This window comes from Canis lupus, chromosome 25 (genome assembly GCF_003254725.2).
Source record: "Canis lupus dingo isolate Sandy chromosome 25, ASM325472v2, whole genome shotgun sequence".
Classification (NCBI taxonomy): domain Eukaryota; kingdom Metazoa; phylum Chordata; class Mammalia; order Carnivora; family Canidae; genus Canis; species Canis lupus.
In genome coordinates, this window is record NC_064267.1 from 44,592,649 (window position 1) to 44,605,887 (window position 13,239).

At 57.2% G+C, this 13,239-nt stretch overlaps 1 protein-coding gene across 1 annotated transcript in view; it reads right to left on the reverse strand.

Moving 5' to 3' along the window:
* The window catches only part of NGEF (neuronal guanine nucleotide exchange factor), a 39,499-nt gene that overhangs the window by 1,950 nt on the left and 24,310 nt on the right, over positions 1-13,239 (reverse strand). Inside the window, exons 4-11 of the mRNA XM_025463473.3 lie at positions 9,636-9,796; positions 8,018-8,170; positions 6,702-6,831; positions 4,430-4,504; positions 2,629-2,718; positions 1,430-1,593; positions 1,033-1,188; positions 320-399 (exon numbers count right to left, since the gene is read on the reverse strand). Coding sequence (XP_025319258.3) covers positions 320-399; positions 1,033-1,188; positions 1,430-1,593; positions 2,629-2,718; positions 4,430-4,504; positions 6,702-6,831; positions 8,018-8,170; positions 9,636-9,796 — 1,009 coding nt within the window. The remainder of the gene's footprint in view (positions 1-319; positions 400-1,032; positions 1,189-1,429; positions 1,594-2,628; positions 2,719-4,429; positions 4,505-6,701; positions 6,832-8,017; positions 8,171-9,635; positions 9,797-13,239) is intronic.

The window sequence follows — 13,239 nt, forward strand, 5'->3', positions numbered from 1 at the left end:
TTTGTATCTTAGAAGACCTTCAGACGGCTGGCAGCCCCAGAGAGTACTGGTGTTTGCCTTTTGGGCCCACATCCCTCTTGGTTTCTTCGTGGTACCTATCACTTAAGACCCTGGGACTTGTTTCATCAACCATCCACACGTTTGGGAAGCTCGGTCACACCGAAGTCCTCCATCAGGGTTGGCGCACAGGCCCTGGGGCAGGGGAAGCCACGCCGCCTCTGGGCTGGCTGGCTCGGAAGGCTGCCCCATCAGGGGTGTGGAGCAGAGGCAGAGCCCCCCCCCCGCCCCCACCTGCCTCCTCCACCCTGAGGGCACTTACCCAGCAGCCGGGAAGTGAAGGAAACAAACTTGGTTCTCCGGTTGGGGGCCAGTGAGGTCATCCAACGCTTCATCTCACTCCTGGGACGCGGAGGAGGACAATCGCCGAAGCCACAGAGCAAACCACCCCTCACTTCCCTCCGGGCCTGGTGCCAGGCATCCCACAAGACCGCAGCAGGACAGCTGGGGGTGCCCAGCATCCAGCGGAGAGGCACGGGGCGCCCTGCTGCATCTCCCTGACACGCGTGCCACCCCAGGGGCACCCCCGAAAGCCGCAGTCTCTCAGACACATTGTCTGGGCGGTGGGAACTGGTCCAAGTGGACCAACTGGGCCGAGGTGGGTGGGGTGACCTGTGAGCCCTGTGGGACGAGAGCCGAGCACCACTCTCCCCGCCCATCTCGGCTGTCCCTCCCCGAGCCCCGGGGCTGCTCAGGCGGGTGAATGGACGGCCCGGGCCGCCCAGGGTGTGGCGCACTGGTCAGCCAGGCCCCGAGGGTTCTACATGTCATCAGGAAAGAGAGGCCCTCCTGGAGCCTGAGGCCCCGAGGGACACCCCGACTGGCGGCAGCCCCTGGCAGAAAGCTTCCCCTTGGGGTCTGGGCGGCCGGTGGGCCACCAGGCATGTCCTGAGCCCCAGAGCCTTGCTCCACCTGGGAGGGAGACCCGGGGCGCCTCGGGCGTCAGGGGCACGGCTGGCGGCGCGCGGCACTCACTGAGAAGACGCCTTCAGCATGTAGGTGGCCTCCCGGTCGTCCGCGTTCTCCAGCAGCCGCAGGATGAACACGTTGGCCAGCGTCTGGCCCTGGTCCTCCAGCTCCTCCACCCGGAGGAGGCCCCTCGGGGCCGAGTCAAACACTTGGTACTTGTCTCTGGGGACCCAGGGCGGCAGGGTGGGTGTGTTGGTCCCCAGGAGGCCCCAGGGAACCCCCACCTGCACCCCCGGTCCTGCTGGCCCTAGTGTTGTGGCCACTCCTCACCTCATCCTGGAAGCCCCCCACCTGAACACCAGTCCCCCCACCCCCAGACTGCCGCCTGCCAGGGTGACCGGTGCTGAGGGGCTGGCCCAAGCCCCAGCTCTCCCTGCCGCAGGGCAGGGGCCCAGCTGCTCACCCGGGGATCTGCCGGCAGATCACCAGCAGGTCGTTGAAGAGGAAGAGGTAAATTTCCCGGAAGAGTTTCTTGGTCCGCAGGGTTCGGGAGGTCTTGGGGCCTGACATCTGCTGCAGCTCACCCTGCTTCAGCAGCCAGCGGGAGTGGGAGATGATGGGCACGGACTGGGGGCGGAGGGGATGGGGTCAGAGCGGCTGTGCCCCTCCAGGCCTCCCGGGGCTCCGCCAGCCTCACTGGAGTCCTAACCCGAGGACTGGCATGGGGGCACTGCCCTGGGGGGGGGTGGGGGTGGAGCCGTCCTGGGTAAATGCAGGAAGAGCAGTGCATGTGTGTGCACACACAAGGGTGTGTGTCGCTGTGTATTTGTGCTGGGGGCAACTGTGCATTTGTTGTATATGTGTTTGTGTGTGTTTCTAGGTATATGTGCTTGTGTCTAAGTGTGTCTATGTGGACTCATGTGTACACCTGGGTGTATGTGTGTGGGAGGGGGCACCTGTGTGACAGTTGTCATTCCCCACCAGGCTCAGCCCAGCAGGGCAGAATCAGAGCAGGAGCCAAGTTCACAGCAGAGAGGAGAGAACTGGGTGCCATGGGACAAGCAGGCCAGGTCTGCAGGTATCCACTGCAGGGCTCAGGGGGAGGCTCCTGGCACCCAGCGGCCGGACCAGCAGGTGGAGATGTGGGGGGAGCCCAGAAGCCCATATCTGCATCCTCAGCCAGGGCTCACTTCCTAAACACAGCAGGACCTCAGGGACCCCCATGTGCACTGTGTCCTCATGTGTCACCAGAAACCTGGGTCCCGGGGGCTCTTCGTGCTCATGAATACCTGAAGCTTTACATAAAGTTGGGGGAGGTCAATAACTGCGGTCAGATTTTCAGTCCCCCCTCCCCCCATTTAAGAATCCCTGATTTGGTCCCTGTCACGTGCTTCATGTCCACTAACTGCTCAAGGTCACACAGCCAAGAAACGAGAGCATGTGGCTCCAGGCTCCTTGCACACCATCTCTCAGAAGATAAGCACAGGCCAAGGGGATGGCATGGTCACAGGGGGCAGGCAGGGTCAGCGAGAGGTGTCAAGAGAGATGTCAGTGAAGGTGACACTGCACTGAGACACAAGGGGGGGGCAATCATTGGACTCGACCAGGGACAGATGCTGCAGGCCAGACCGGCTGGGGTGACGGGGACGGGCACAGGCTCACCTTGATCTTAAACTCCATCTTCTTCTGAATGCTGATCATCTGCTCTGTGCGGCTCATTTTCCTGACACCCTCGTTGCACGCTTTTACCACCTAGCATCAGAAGGGGGACACATGAGGCCAGGTGCGGCCAGCTGTTCGCGGCCCCTGCCTTTGTCCGCTCTGGCCCCAGGGCGTGAGCAGACACTGCCTGCAGCCGAGCCTGGCTGGCCTGCTGTCGGTTATGGCTCGCGGTTCTCATTGAAATCATTAAAAAATTGCAGTAATTTTACATGAAGAGCCAGACCAGCTTAGAAACCACAACCCCTTTTTGCAAAGATTACAGGTGTACGTGCCGGTTTGTGAGGTCAAGCACCCGCAGGTCAGCCATGAGGTGTGGGATAACTGGTGAGCTTTACCCTCTTCTTTTTACTTATGAACACTTGCTCAATTTTTTTTCTTTGTATTGAACGTCAATTACTTTTATCAATTAGGAAAAAAAAACCCACCTTTGTATTTTATTTAGTTTTTCATGGGTTTTATTTTTACGTCATCTCTACACCCAACAGGGAGCTCGAACCCTGAGATCAAGCATCACATGCTCTACTGACTGAGCCAGCAAGGTGCCCCTAAAAATACACCCTTATTAATAAGAGAAGTAGGGACGCCTGATTGGCTCAGCAGTTGAGCATCTGCCTTTGACTCAGGGCGTGATCCTGGGGTCCTGGGATCGAGTACCGCATTGGGCATCTTGTGGGGAGCCTGCTTCTCCCTCTGCCTGTGTCTCTGCCTCTCCCTGTGTCGCTCATGAATAAATAAGTAAAATCTTTTTAAAAAAATAAGAGAAAGGTAAAGTACAAGAAACACAAGTATAGCTTTCATTAGAAGGGAAAGAAAAGGAGGTGACAGCAGAGGAGAACCTAGGCACCAGGCTCTCAGCACGGTCGCCGGCACGACTGAGCGGCCCCTGCACCTCAGCCGGAGCTGGCTTGGGGCCCCAGCAACACCGGGAGCCACACGGATGGATGGCACCCAGAAGGGACACAGACGCCACCGCTTCCAGCACCGCCCTACCCTGCTGGCGACGCCCAGGAGGAACCGCTCCTCCAAGGGCGAGGACTGGACACTGCTTCTTCACCTGGGGCGGAAAAAGCAGGGCCAGTGAGTCCTTGGGCAGACAGGAGGGGCGAGGCAGGGGGAGGAGGTGTGGGGCGGAGCTGTGTCAGGGTCCAGAGCCAGATCCAGCCCCCAGGGCCGTCCCAGGGCAGGAAGATGCTGGAAGCAGGCTGGGACAAGCGTGGGGCCTGAGGGCACCAGACGCCTGCAGGGGGGCAGCTGATGAGAGAGCCCTGCAGGTGGGTGGCAGTAGAGGTCACCTCGGCTGCTGCTGGTCGGCCCTGGCTCAGTGACAGCAGGGGCGCTGTCAGGCCACACCTGCTCTGTTTTTCTTTCTTTCTTTAATAATCTTTACGCCCAACGTGGGGCTTGAACTCACCACCCTGACATCAAGCTACCCCACGTCTGCCTTTGGCTCAGGGCGTGATCCCGGAGTCCCAGGATCGAGTCTCACATCGGGCTCCCTGCATGAAGCCTGCTTCTCCCCCTGCCTGTGTCTCTGCCTCTCTCTCTCTCCATGTCTCTCATGAATAGATAAATACAATCTTAAAAAAAAAAAAAAAAAAAAAAAAGCAGATATTAAAACGAATTTGCAATTTCCAAAGACACACGGACAAGGGAGAAAGGCAGGACCAGACAGTGGGCGGCAGGTATCCGGACAAGGAAAACAGTTTATGGAGGAAGAAAAGGAGGAGGAAGCACAGCTCACCATCTCCAGTTCCTTGTGGGCCTCCAAAGCAGTGCACTCGCGCTCAGACCTTTCTTCCACTCTCTTCAGAATGTTCTGAGCACAGGAAAATCTGTTTTAATTTGACCACATGTGGCCTTCCCTCCCCTCCTGGCCCCCATGGACACGGGGCCTGCCCTGCCCTGCCCCGGGGACTGCCCTCATCGCCAAGTCACAGTGACCCTGAGACTTTGTTAACTCTCCTCTTACTGGTGAAAGTGCCTTTTTTTTTTTTCTCCAACCGTTTCATTTTCTTGGATTAACAAAATGATGCTCTCATCACCTTTGCCTCAAAACGTGCTTCCCAGAATGCCTCCCTGATGGCTCCGGACCACCATCCGGCCTGCCCTTGCCCTGCGTTTCCTCAACACAATACTCAGCTAGGTCTTGATCTTCCTTTTGTTGGTTTTCGTTGTAGAAAAATTAAGATTTTTACATATCTGTATATGCTCTTTTCCTGTAATTTCTTCATAGTTTCCCCCGACTTCTGTTTCAGTTTTTCCAAGTTAAAAAACAAATTTCACACGTAACCCCTTCAACTAGCGTTCTGGGACTTGGGTTTGTGCCCCCTGAGCTCTCTCATAGCGCTCTCTCTGGCCGCCCTGGGCATCGGGGTGGGGCGGGTGGGATTGCTTCCTCTGACGCCCTCCTCTTTGGTCTCAGGCCTCTGGGCCCGGTCCCCCCGGCCCCAGGCTGTGACCTCTACTCCTTACTGCTGCCGCCATGGAGCTAGCCAGCTGCCCCAGGTCTTTGGTCTCCCCACGTCTGACCTCTGAGCTCCCCTCACTGTGGCTTGCAGGTCATCCTCTCAGCTGAGAGCCATGGCCAGGTCCACACCATCCACTCCCCTGCAGGGTGGACCGAATAGCCCAGCAGCATGCAGCAGGCCCCAGGGTCCCCACTGTACAGGCGATGCCCCCCGCTCCAGGCTTCAGGAAATGTCACCCCCTCCAGGCTTCCCTGGCTCCAGCCCGCCTGGCCTTCCTCCTGCCTCACCCCTATTCCTCCTTGGGCACCGTGTCCAGGGCTGGGTCTTGGGACCCCTTTCTCTCCTTGTTTGGTCTCTCTCGCTAAATGGCACCTCAATGCTGAGAAGCCCTGCGCTGACTTCACCCCTTTAACTCTGAACTTAGGGACTTGCTTGCTCAGGGCTCTCGAGCTCAGCTGGGTCACACCAAAACCCCCGACTGCTCCCGACCCTGTCTCCCCACCTTTTTTTTCTGTTCTTCTCCTAAAAGATTTCATTAGATCAAATAGTAGTTGTCTTTCACTTCCACTAAAACCAAAGCTTCCCAAGCATAGAAACCCGTGGATATATCTGTGACCTTTGGCCCCAGGACAGACTAGCAAAAAAGTAGGCACAGTACTCAAAAAATTGTTTGTGGTATGAAAGAAAGGCCACTGCAGACGCAGACCTGGGCCATCTTCAGGTTTTGTTCATAACTGTTTTAAGACAACTCATCCATCCAGTCTGCTCTCCCACAGTTCAGATGGGGAAACTGCTCCAGCTTAGACTCTTCCTCCCTCTTACCCGGAGTAGAAAGTGGGCACCTCAATTCTGATTTCCTTCCTTCCCTCCAGACTCTCCCCTCCTCCCTACCCCCCACCCCGCCTTGCCCCCTCCCCCAGGCCAAGCTGCCTTTGTCCAGTAGCTTCCAGACCCCTTCTGCCATTTGCACTCCTGCTCTCCTGCCCATCACTCTGCACAGGCAGCCGTTGCGTGCTCTCACAGAAGGCAGTTATCAGGCGACTCCTGGTCCTGCCGAGGAATGAAGCCAGCATCTTACCTGGTCCCTCAGGGCCTCAACTGACCTTTCATCCAATCTGCACTCACTGCTGTCAAGTTCCCTCAGCTCACCATTGGCCTCCAGGCTGTGAGCCTCGTTGCCCCAGGGCCTTTGCATAAGCGGTTGCCTGTCACCTGAAGAGCTCTTCTCTGTCAGCCCAGTCTCTGCTCAAATGTCACTTGTCTGAGAGTCTTTCTTGAGCCTCCCCAGCTGACGGTGGCCAGGCAGTGACCCCCTATCAAGTACCCCGCTTCACTGTCCTCACAGCCATGACCGCCTCCTGGTTTGTGTGTGCTTGTCGATCTCTCTCCCAGACTGCAGCTCACTGGGAACAGGGGCTGAGTCCCCCCACTGCCTTAGGATTTGTGGAGCAAATGGACTTCCTAGAAAGCTAGCAGAGACCTGGAACAGCCAAAGGCAAAGGCCTGCAGCGGGAGAGGTGTACGCAAGCCCAGGGCACGTGGTACCTGGATCAACAGCTTGAGGCGCGTGATCCTCTGGAAAGGCAGGATGAGGAAGGAGGACAGAGGCAGCCCCCTGCACTTGGGGTCCAGCTCCAACTGCGCAATCAGCTCCCGAAAGGCCGCCTTCTCCTGGCTGGGGACACGGACACGAGGGTCGGTCTCAGGCGCGCAGGAGGCGTGAATCGGATGTGCGTCCACGGCCCGGAGGAACCAGACAGCCCACGGGCACCGAACACACGCTTACTGCTTTTCATGCAAAATAAACCGTTCAGGTACGAGCCAAATAACAATAGTGGCTTCACAGGCCTGGCCCATGAAAACGTAGCAAAAGATGCCATGTGTGGGAAGGTAAGAATTGCTCATGTGGCCAAGTCCATGACTCAGGCACACAATTCAGTGATTTGCCCAGCAGGGAGCCATGGCAAGGTGAACCCACGTAGTGACAGAAACAGCAGCAGGCTGGGGGCAAGGGCCAGAGGGACTTGCGCTGTGCCTGCCGCCAGAGATGTCCTGTGTGCGGGCGGCTGGGCAGGGGGCAGCTAGGGGGCCGCCTAGACCACGGCCCCAGGGACACCTGCTCACCGCCTTTCCACAGGTGCCCTGCCCGAGGGGCACCCCAGGGTACCTAGGCCCTGTCCTGCCGTATGCTGGCTTCCTTGGTATCTGTCCTCAGAGCTGGCGTCCTGATCCCCTCCCATCCATTTTCAACCCCCAAACATCCCAAGCCCTGAAAGCTCCATTTTAAAGCATCCACGAGTAGCTACATGGCTTGATGGCAAGCCCAGTGAAGCCGAACGTCAGATTGTTGCTTCCCAGAGAGCCCTTTGGTGCTCCAGAGTCGAGCTAAGAGCACATCACTGGTTAAACCATCACCGAAGCGTGGCACAGAAGTGTGAAATGTTTAAAAGAAGCAAATTGACTGAAAAATCACCTCATCGACCGGAACTCCAGGGAAGCTGACAAGCAGAGAGGTGAGTAATAAAGTCAAGGGTGTTGCTGGAACCCTACAAAGGCTCCCCCGCCACCCCATCCTTGCCTTTGTCCCTACCTCAGCCATCTTCCCCAGCCCTTGGGCATTGAGGGGTCCTCCCGGCCTCAAACCCTCTCTGCTAAACCTCACGTTGCTCAGCCCGCCGCTCTGGACACGGGGCCGGTGGGCGCCACGGCTGCCTGTGTCGGGGTCATATTCCCCTAGTGACCCTGACGCCCCGGGCACATGCCAGGCTCGGGTACTCTCCTGGGAAAGCAGAGGACCAAGGACCACGGCTGATGTCCTCGTGGAAGTGGTGACACCTGCAGCCCGGGACGGGGACACTCACAGCAACTGCTTGTAGGTCCTCTCCTGGTAGGTCTGGTTGCTGACGTAGGTGATGTACACGGAGAAGTGGTTGGCCGCGTAATGGTACACGATGTCGCACACGTCCGAAATGACGATGTTCTCCTCCATCCGGCGCTCCAGCTCCAGGAGAAACCTGCAGGGCGCAGGGTGGGGGCAGTGGCCCAGGTTAGGGACACGTGACAGCGACACTCAGGACACACCTCCAGCCCCAGGCCCAGCTCGGACAAGGCAATGGATGCGGCAGGACGTGATGCCCGCGCTGACAGCGTGGTTGGTTGCATCGAGGAATTATCTGTTCAGTGTTTTCAGGTGGGTAATAGCCTCAGGAGTATTTTTTAAAAGAGAGTGAAAGCGACCTTATGTGTGACATACACACTGGTGTGCTCCTTGATGAGGCAACAAGGGGAATTTGCTTCAGAAGGCTCCCGGGGTGCTGGAGAGGGGTGGGGATGCGAGCAACTCTAGATGCTGGGCTGGGGGTGGGCTCAACACGCTCCTGTCTCTACTTCTGCATGTCTGGAATTCTCCACGATGAACTATAAGTAAATACATAAATAAGGGACGCCTGGGTGGCTCAGTGGTTGAGCATCTGCCTTCGGCTCAGGGCATGATCCTGGGATCTGGGATCGAGTCCCGCATCGGGCTCCCCAGAGGGAGCCTGCTTCTCCCTCTCCCTGTGTCTCTGCCCCTCTCTCTCTCTCTGTGTCTTTCATGAATACAGAATCTTACAAAAAAAAAAAAAAGGCAAATAAAAAGACTCCCTTCCCTCAACAAGGTGAAACAGCAGAGGCCAAGGGGTCTCTCAGCAATCCTGCACCTGAGCCCACTTGGGAGCTGCCATGAGGAGGAGTGCAGAGAAGGGGCCCACCCGGGGGCCCACAGAGCACCAGCAGCACCCCGGGCACCCCAGAGGTGGAGGGGACCCTACTGCCACACCACAGCTTCACATCCAAACATGCGCCGTTAGACCAGCTCATCCAAAAGCTGAGTTTTGGGCTTTGAGCCACAGATTTCCAAGGCCTAGTGAGAAATGGTCAGTGGATCTTCTATCCTAACAGTACAATTTGGCATCCTTTTCTTCTTTGCAAGAATCAATTAATGGCTGTTTATTCTTCCTCCAGTTAAGCTCCTCCCATCCTTATAGGCAACATGTAAGCACAGTTCCAAAGTCATCTCCACATATTATGGAGAGAGAAGGCCTAGGTCCAGGACGGGGTTTCTGCAGAGGCTCTCAGGGACTCTTGGGGCCCTGCATGCACCAAACCAGGACTTTAGGACACCAGGATAGAGAGCAGCTTACACGGACCCCCTGGACCTGGTCAGGACACCCACCACACACCTGCCTGACTCTGGGGGACATGTGGGATATCTGTGCTGTTGGGAGGGAACCTGCAGATAGGAGGCCTGCTCAGGGGGACGCCCTGGCAGGACGGGAGGCAAATGGCTGGGTTTACCTATTTGTATCTTACTATAGATAATTCCAAACACACAAATGTAGAGAAGCCAGTGTAACAAGCACTCGCCACCAGCTTCAGCCATACCCCAGGTGAGAAGGTTCTGGAAGCCAGGCCCCACGAGGACCAGAGCAGGTGGCTCACCGTTCACTGACGGCCATGACGTCCAGGACATTGGAGAAGAGGATGTGTGCCTCAGACGGGTGCAGGATCTTCTTCAGACGTTCATTCTCCATGAAGTGAGACACGAGCAGGCTCAGGCTTTTGTAGTAGGAGGCCTCAGAAGTGACCAGCTCGAACATGGCCTGTGTCAGGACAGAGAGGCAAGAGGAGGGCCAGCGGTCACCTCCCAGGCCTCACCTTGCAGGAGGGCGTCTCCCTGGCTCCCGGTCAGAGACGCAGAGACAGGAAGGCCTGTGTGTGCAAGGGCGAGTGGACTAAGGGTGCTTCCACACGCTGGCTGCAAGGCTCCCTGCATAAAAGGCAGAGAGAACGTGCTCACGGCTCGCTATATGGAAACCCAGAGACCTCCTAACATCCGGAGCACGGAGTAGGTGAAAACCCAAGAGGTCAGGCATATACTGGAGCCCCAGCAACTGCTAACGGTGACGCGGGTGGTCTCCTGGTGCAGAATGGGCGTGAAAATCGGTACGGAGGGCCTCCCACCTATACACCCCCAGGGACAGCTGGAGGACACAGGCCACCGTGTCAACCACAGACAGCAGGAGGGGGTGCATCTTTTATCTTTTCACCCTTTAACTTGTCTTTATATTTTTTTCAAAGATTTTATTTATTTATTCATAGACACACAGAGAGAGGCAGAGACACAGGCAGAGGGAGAAGCAGGCTCCACGCAGGGAGCCCGACGTGGGACTCCATCCTGGGTCTCCAGGATCACACCCCAGGCTGCAGGCAGTGCCAAACCGCTGCACCACCAGGGCTGCCCTAACTTGTCTTTATTTTTATTTATTTTTTTAATTTTTTTATTTATTTATGATAGTCACAGAGAGAGAGAGAGAGAGAGAGGCAGAGACACAGGCAGAGGGAGAAGCAGGCTCCATGCACCGGGAGCCTGATGTGGGATTCGATCCCGGGTCTCCAGGATCGCGCCCTGGGCCAAAGGCAGGCGCCAAACCGCTGCGCCACCCAGGGATCCCCCTAACTTGTCTTTAAATTGAAAAATGAGCATCTATTATTTCTTCCATGGTCTAATTTCATAATGTAATCGATAAAGCAATTTTCACTTTGAAAAAGAAAAAGAAATCCAGAATCTGATAAGCTCCCTGGAGGCAGCCTTATTCTGTATCAAGCCTGTTTCCTGGTCGCTGAGCCTAAAGCACACAGCAAAACCAGTCGAGGCTCTGTTCTCTCCAGTGAGGAGCTTCTCTGCCGTGAGGGCCCACCTTCCCTGGCTTGCTCCCAAGCAAACCGATGACCTTTCCTGAGGGTGGGTTCGGGTCCCACAGTGGCCGCCCAGAAGGGAGGGTGTAGTGGGGTGAACTGTGCCCACCCCACCCCCCCAAAGCTGTGTCTGTGTCCTAAGCTCTGGCACCGATGACTGTGAATTTATTTGGGAAATATGCAGATGCAGATTAATGATGTCCAGGACATCACCCTGGATCGAGAGTCTAAATCCAACAACAGGTGTCTTTCTAAGGGAGCCATGTGACACACGACAGACGTCTGACACGGAGGCGCCCAGAGGAGGCTGTGTGAAGACCAAGGCAGAGCTGAATGTGCCCCGTGCCCAGGGCCACCTGCAGGTGCTGGCAGCTAGGAAGGGCAAGCGGCTCCCGGGAGTCCTGACACCTTGGTCTCAGGTCTCTAGGCCTCACAGCTGGGGGAGAAGAGACCCCAACTGTCGTGAGCCACCTCGTTGGTACTGATTTGTTACAGCGGCCCCAGCTCTCTCTGTGTCTTTCTTGAATATGAAAACTACCAGACAGATGGAGCAGCACAGGGATTCTGGTCCTCAGCACAGCGACTCTGGTCCTCTCCGTGCCCCAACCACCCCATATGTCACTGCAACCCTCACCCCCCGCCCCACCGGCCAGAGCCCTACCAGGGCTCGAGGCTCTGGCAATGAAAGTGGAGCTCCAGGGCCCAGGAAGGACGGGTGGAAGGAGACAGGGAGGGACTAGCATTTGTTCTAAAGGCACTAGGAATCCTCCCGGGTCCCCCAGGAACGGCGTACGGGGGGGCTCCTGTTCCACCCAAAGGAACCAGGGGCAGAGGTGAAGTAACGCCCTCAAAGTTACCGCTGGGCGGGCAGAGGCTCAACCCAAGGGACTTCCGAGCCCTGGGCTGGGCCACCACGCTGCCCCGATAGACCGCAGGCAGAGCAGGGGTTACAAGAAGCGACGTGTTTGCAAGTTGGGGACCTCCAGGAGCATACACCCCCCCCCCCCCCAGCAACAGGGTCAGAGTCCACAGGGAAGTCACTCTGGGGTGGCCCAGCAATCAGAGCCCGGGCCACCGTGGCGGAGAGCCCACCTGGTGCCCCAGTGGGTGCCCCCGACCTGGGCCGATGGGAGCCATCGCTGGAGCCTCTCTGGAGCCACCCCCAGGTCGCGGCGGCCAGGTCCACTTGGCGGGCGAAGCCACGGAAAGCACATCCCAGCGGCCTCCCTGGCGGCCCCGCACCCCACGACCCAGCGCTCGGCCTGCGGCGGCGCCAAGGGCCCGCGGGAGGCTTCTCGGCCTGCGGCGCGGGCATCAGACCACCTCCCTGCCGCTACGCTGCGGTTCGCTAAGAAGATGTCCAGAAGGTGTCAAGCCACCGCGGCTTGCAGGCTCTAAGCAAATATGCAACCCGCCGCCCGCACAGGGACGCGGCCGAGTGTGCTCGGAGGACGGAGCGCCGTGCCCGCCACGCAGCCCCGCGGAGGGCGCGTCTCCCCGAGGGCCACCCCTGCACACCCGCACCGCCTGAGCCCGCACCCCTGAGCCCACCGCGCACCCCGCTCCTTCCGCACGCGCCATCCGGGGCGTTGTCCCATCTGATGGTCACGACGCTCTCCCTCAGTCAAGCCTCTGGGTGCAGCGCGGGGCTGATGGGGATCCGGGCCCTGCGTGCTCTCCGCACTCTCTCTCATTCCCTCACTCATACATCCACTCATTCACGCATTCGCTCACTCACTAATTCACTCATTCATTAATTCACTCATTCACGTACTCACCCCCTCATTCACTCACTCATTCAATACTTACTAATTCACTCACTCACTTACCCATTCACTCATTCACTTACTCATTCACTCACTCATCTGTTCACTCACTCACCCCCTCATTCATTCACTCACTCACTCACTCACTCATCATTCACTCATTCACTCTCCCCTCTGCTCTCATGTTTGCTGAGCACCTGTCTAGGCACCAGGGATTTAGTAGTGAGCATGGCCAACTCCCTGCCACCATGGAGCTTGAATCCCAGGGAATGGGGACAGAGCAGACAGGGAGAGGTGTGTGTGAGTGTATGTGTGCGTGTATGTATATATGAGTGTGATGAGTGTGAATGTGTGTGAGATGTGTTTATATGAATGAGTATAAGAATGTGAATACAAGAGCATATACATATGACTGTGTATGAATGAGCATAAGAACGTGCTGTGTGTGTGTAAAAGTGTGTAAGAATGTGCACACGTTGCTGACCATAGGGCACTCCTTGATAAAACCACTGCTCCGTGGCCACGCAGGCTGAGGCCCCCTGACCTGCCCCCGGCTGATGTATGACACCCTCAGTGGGGCT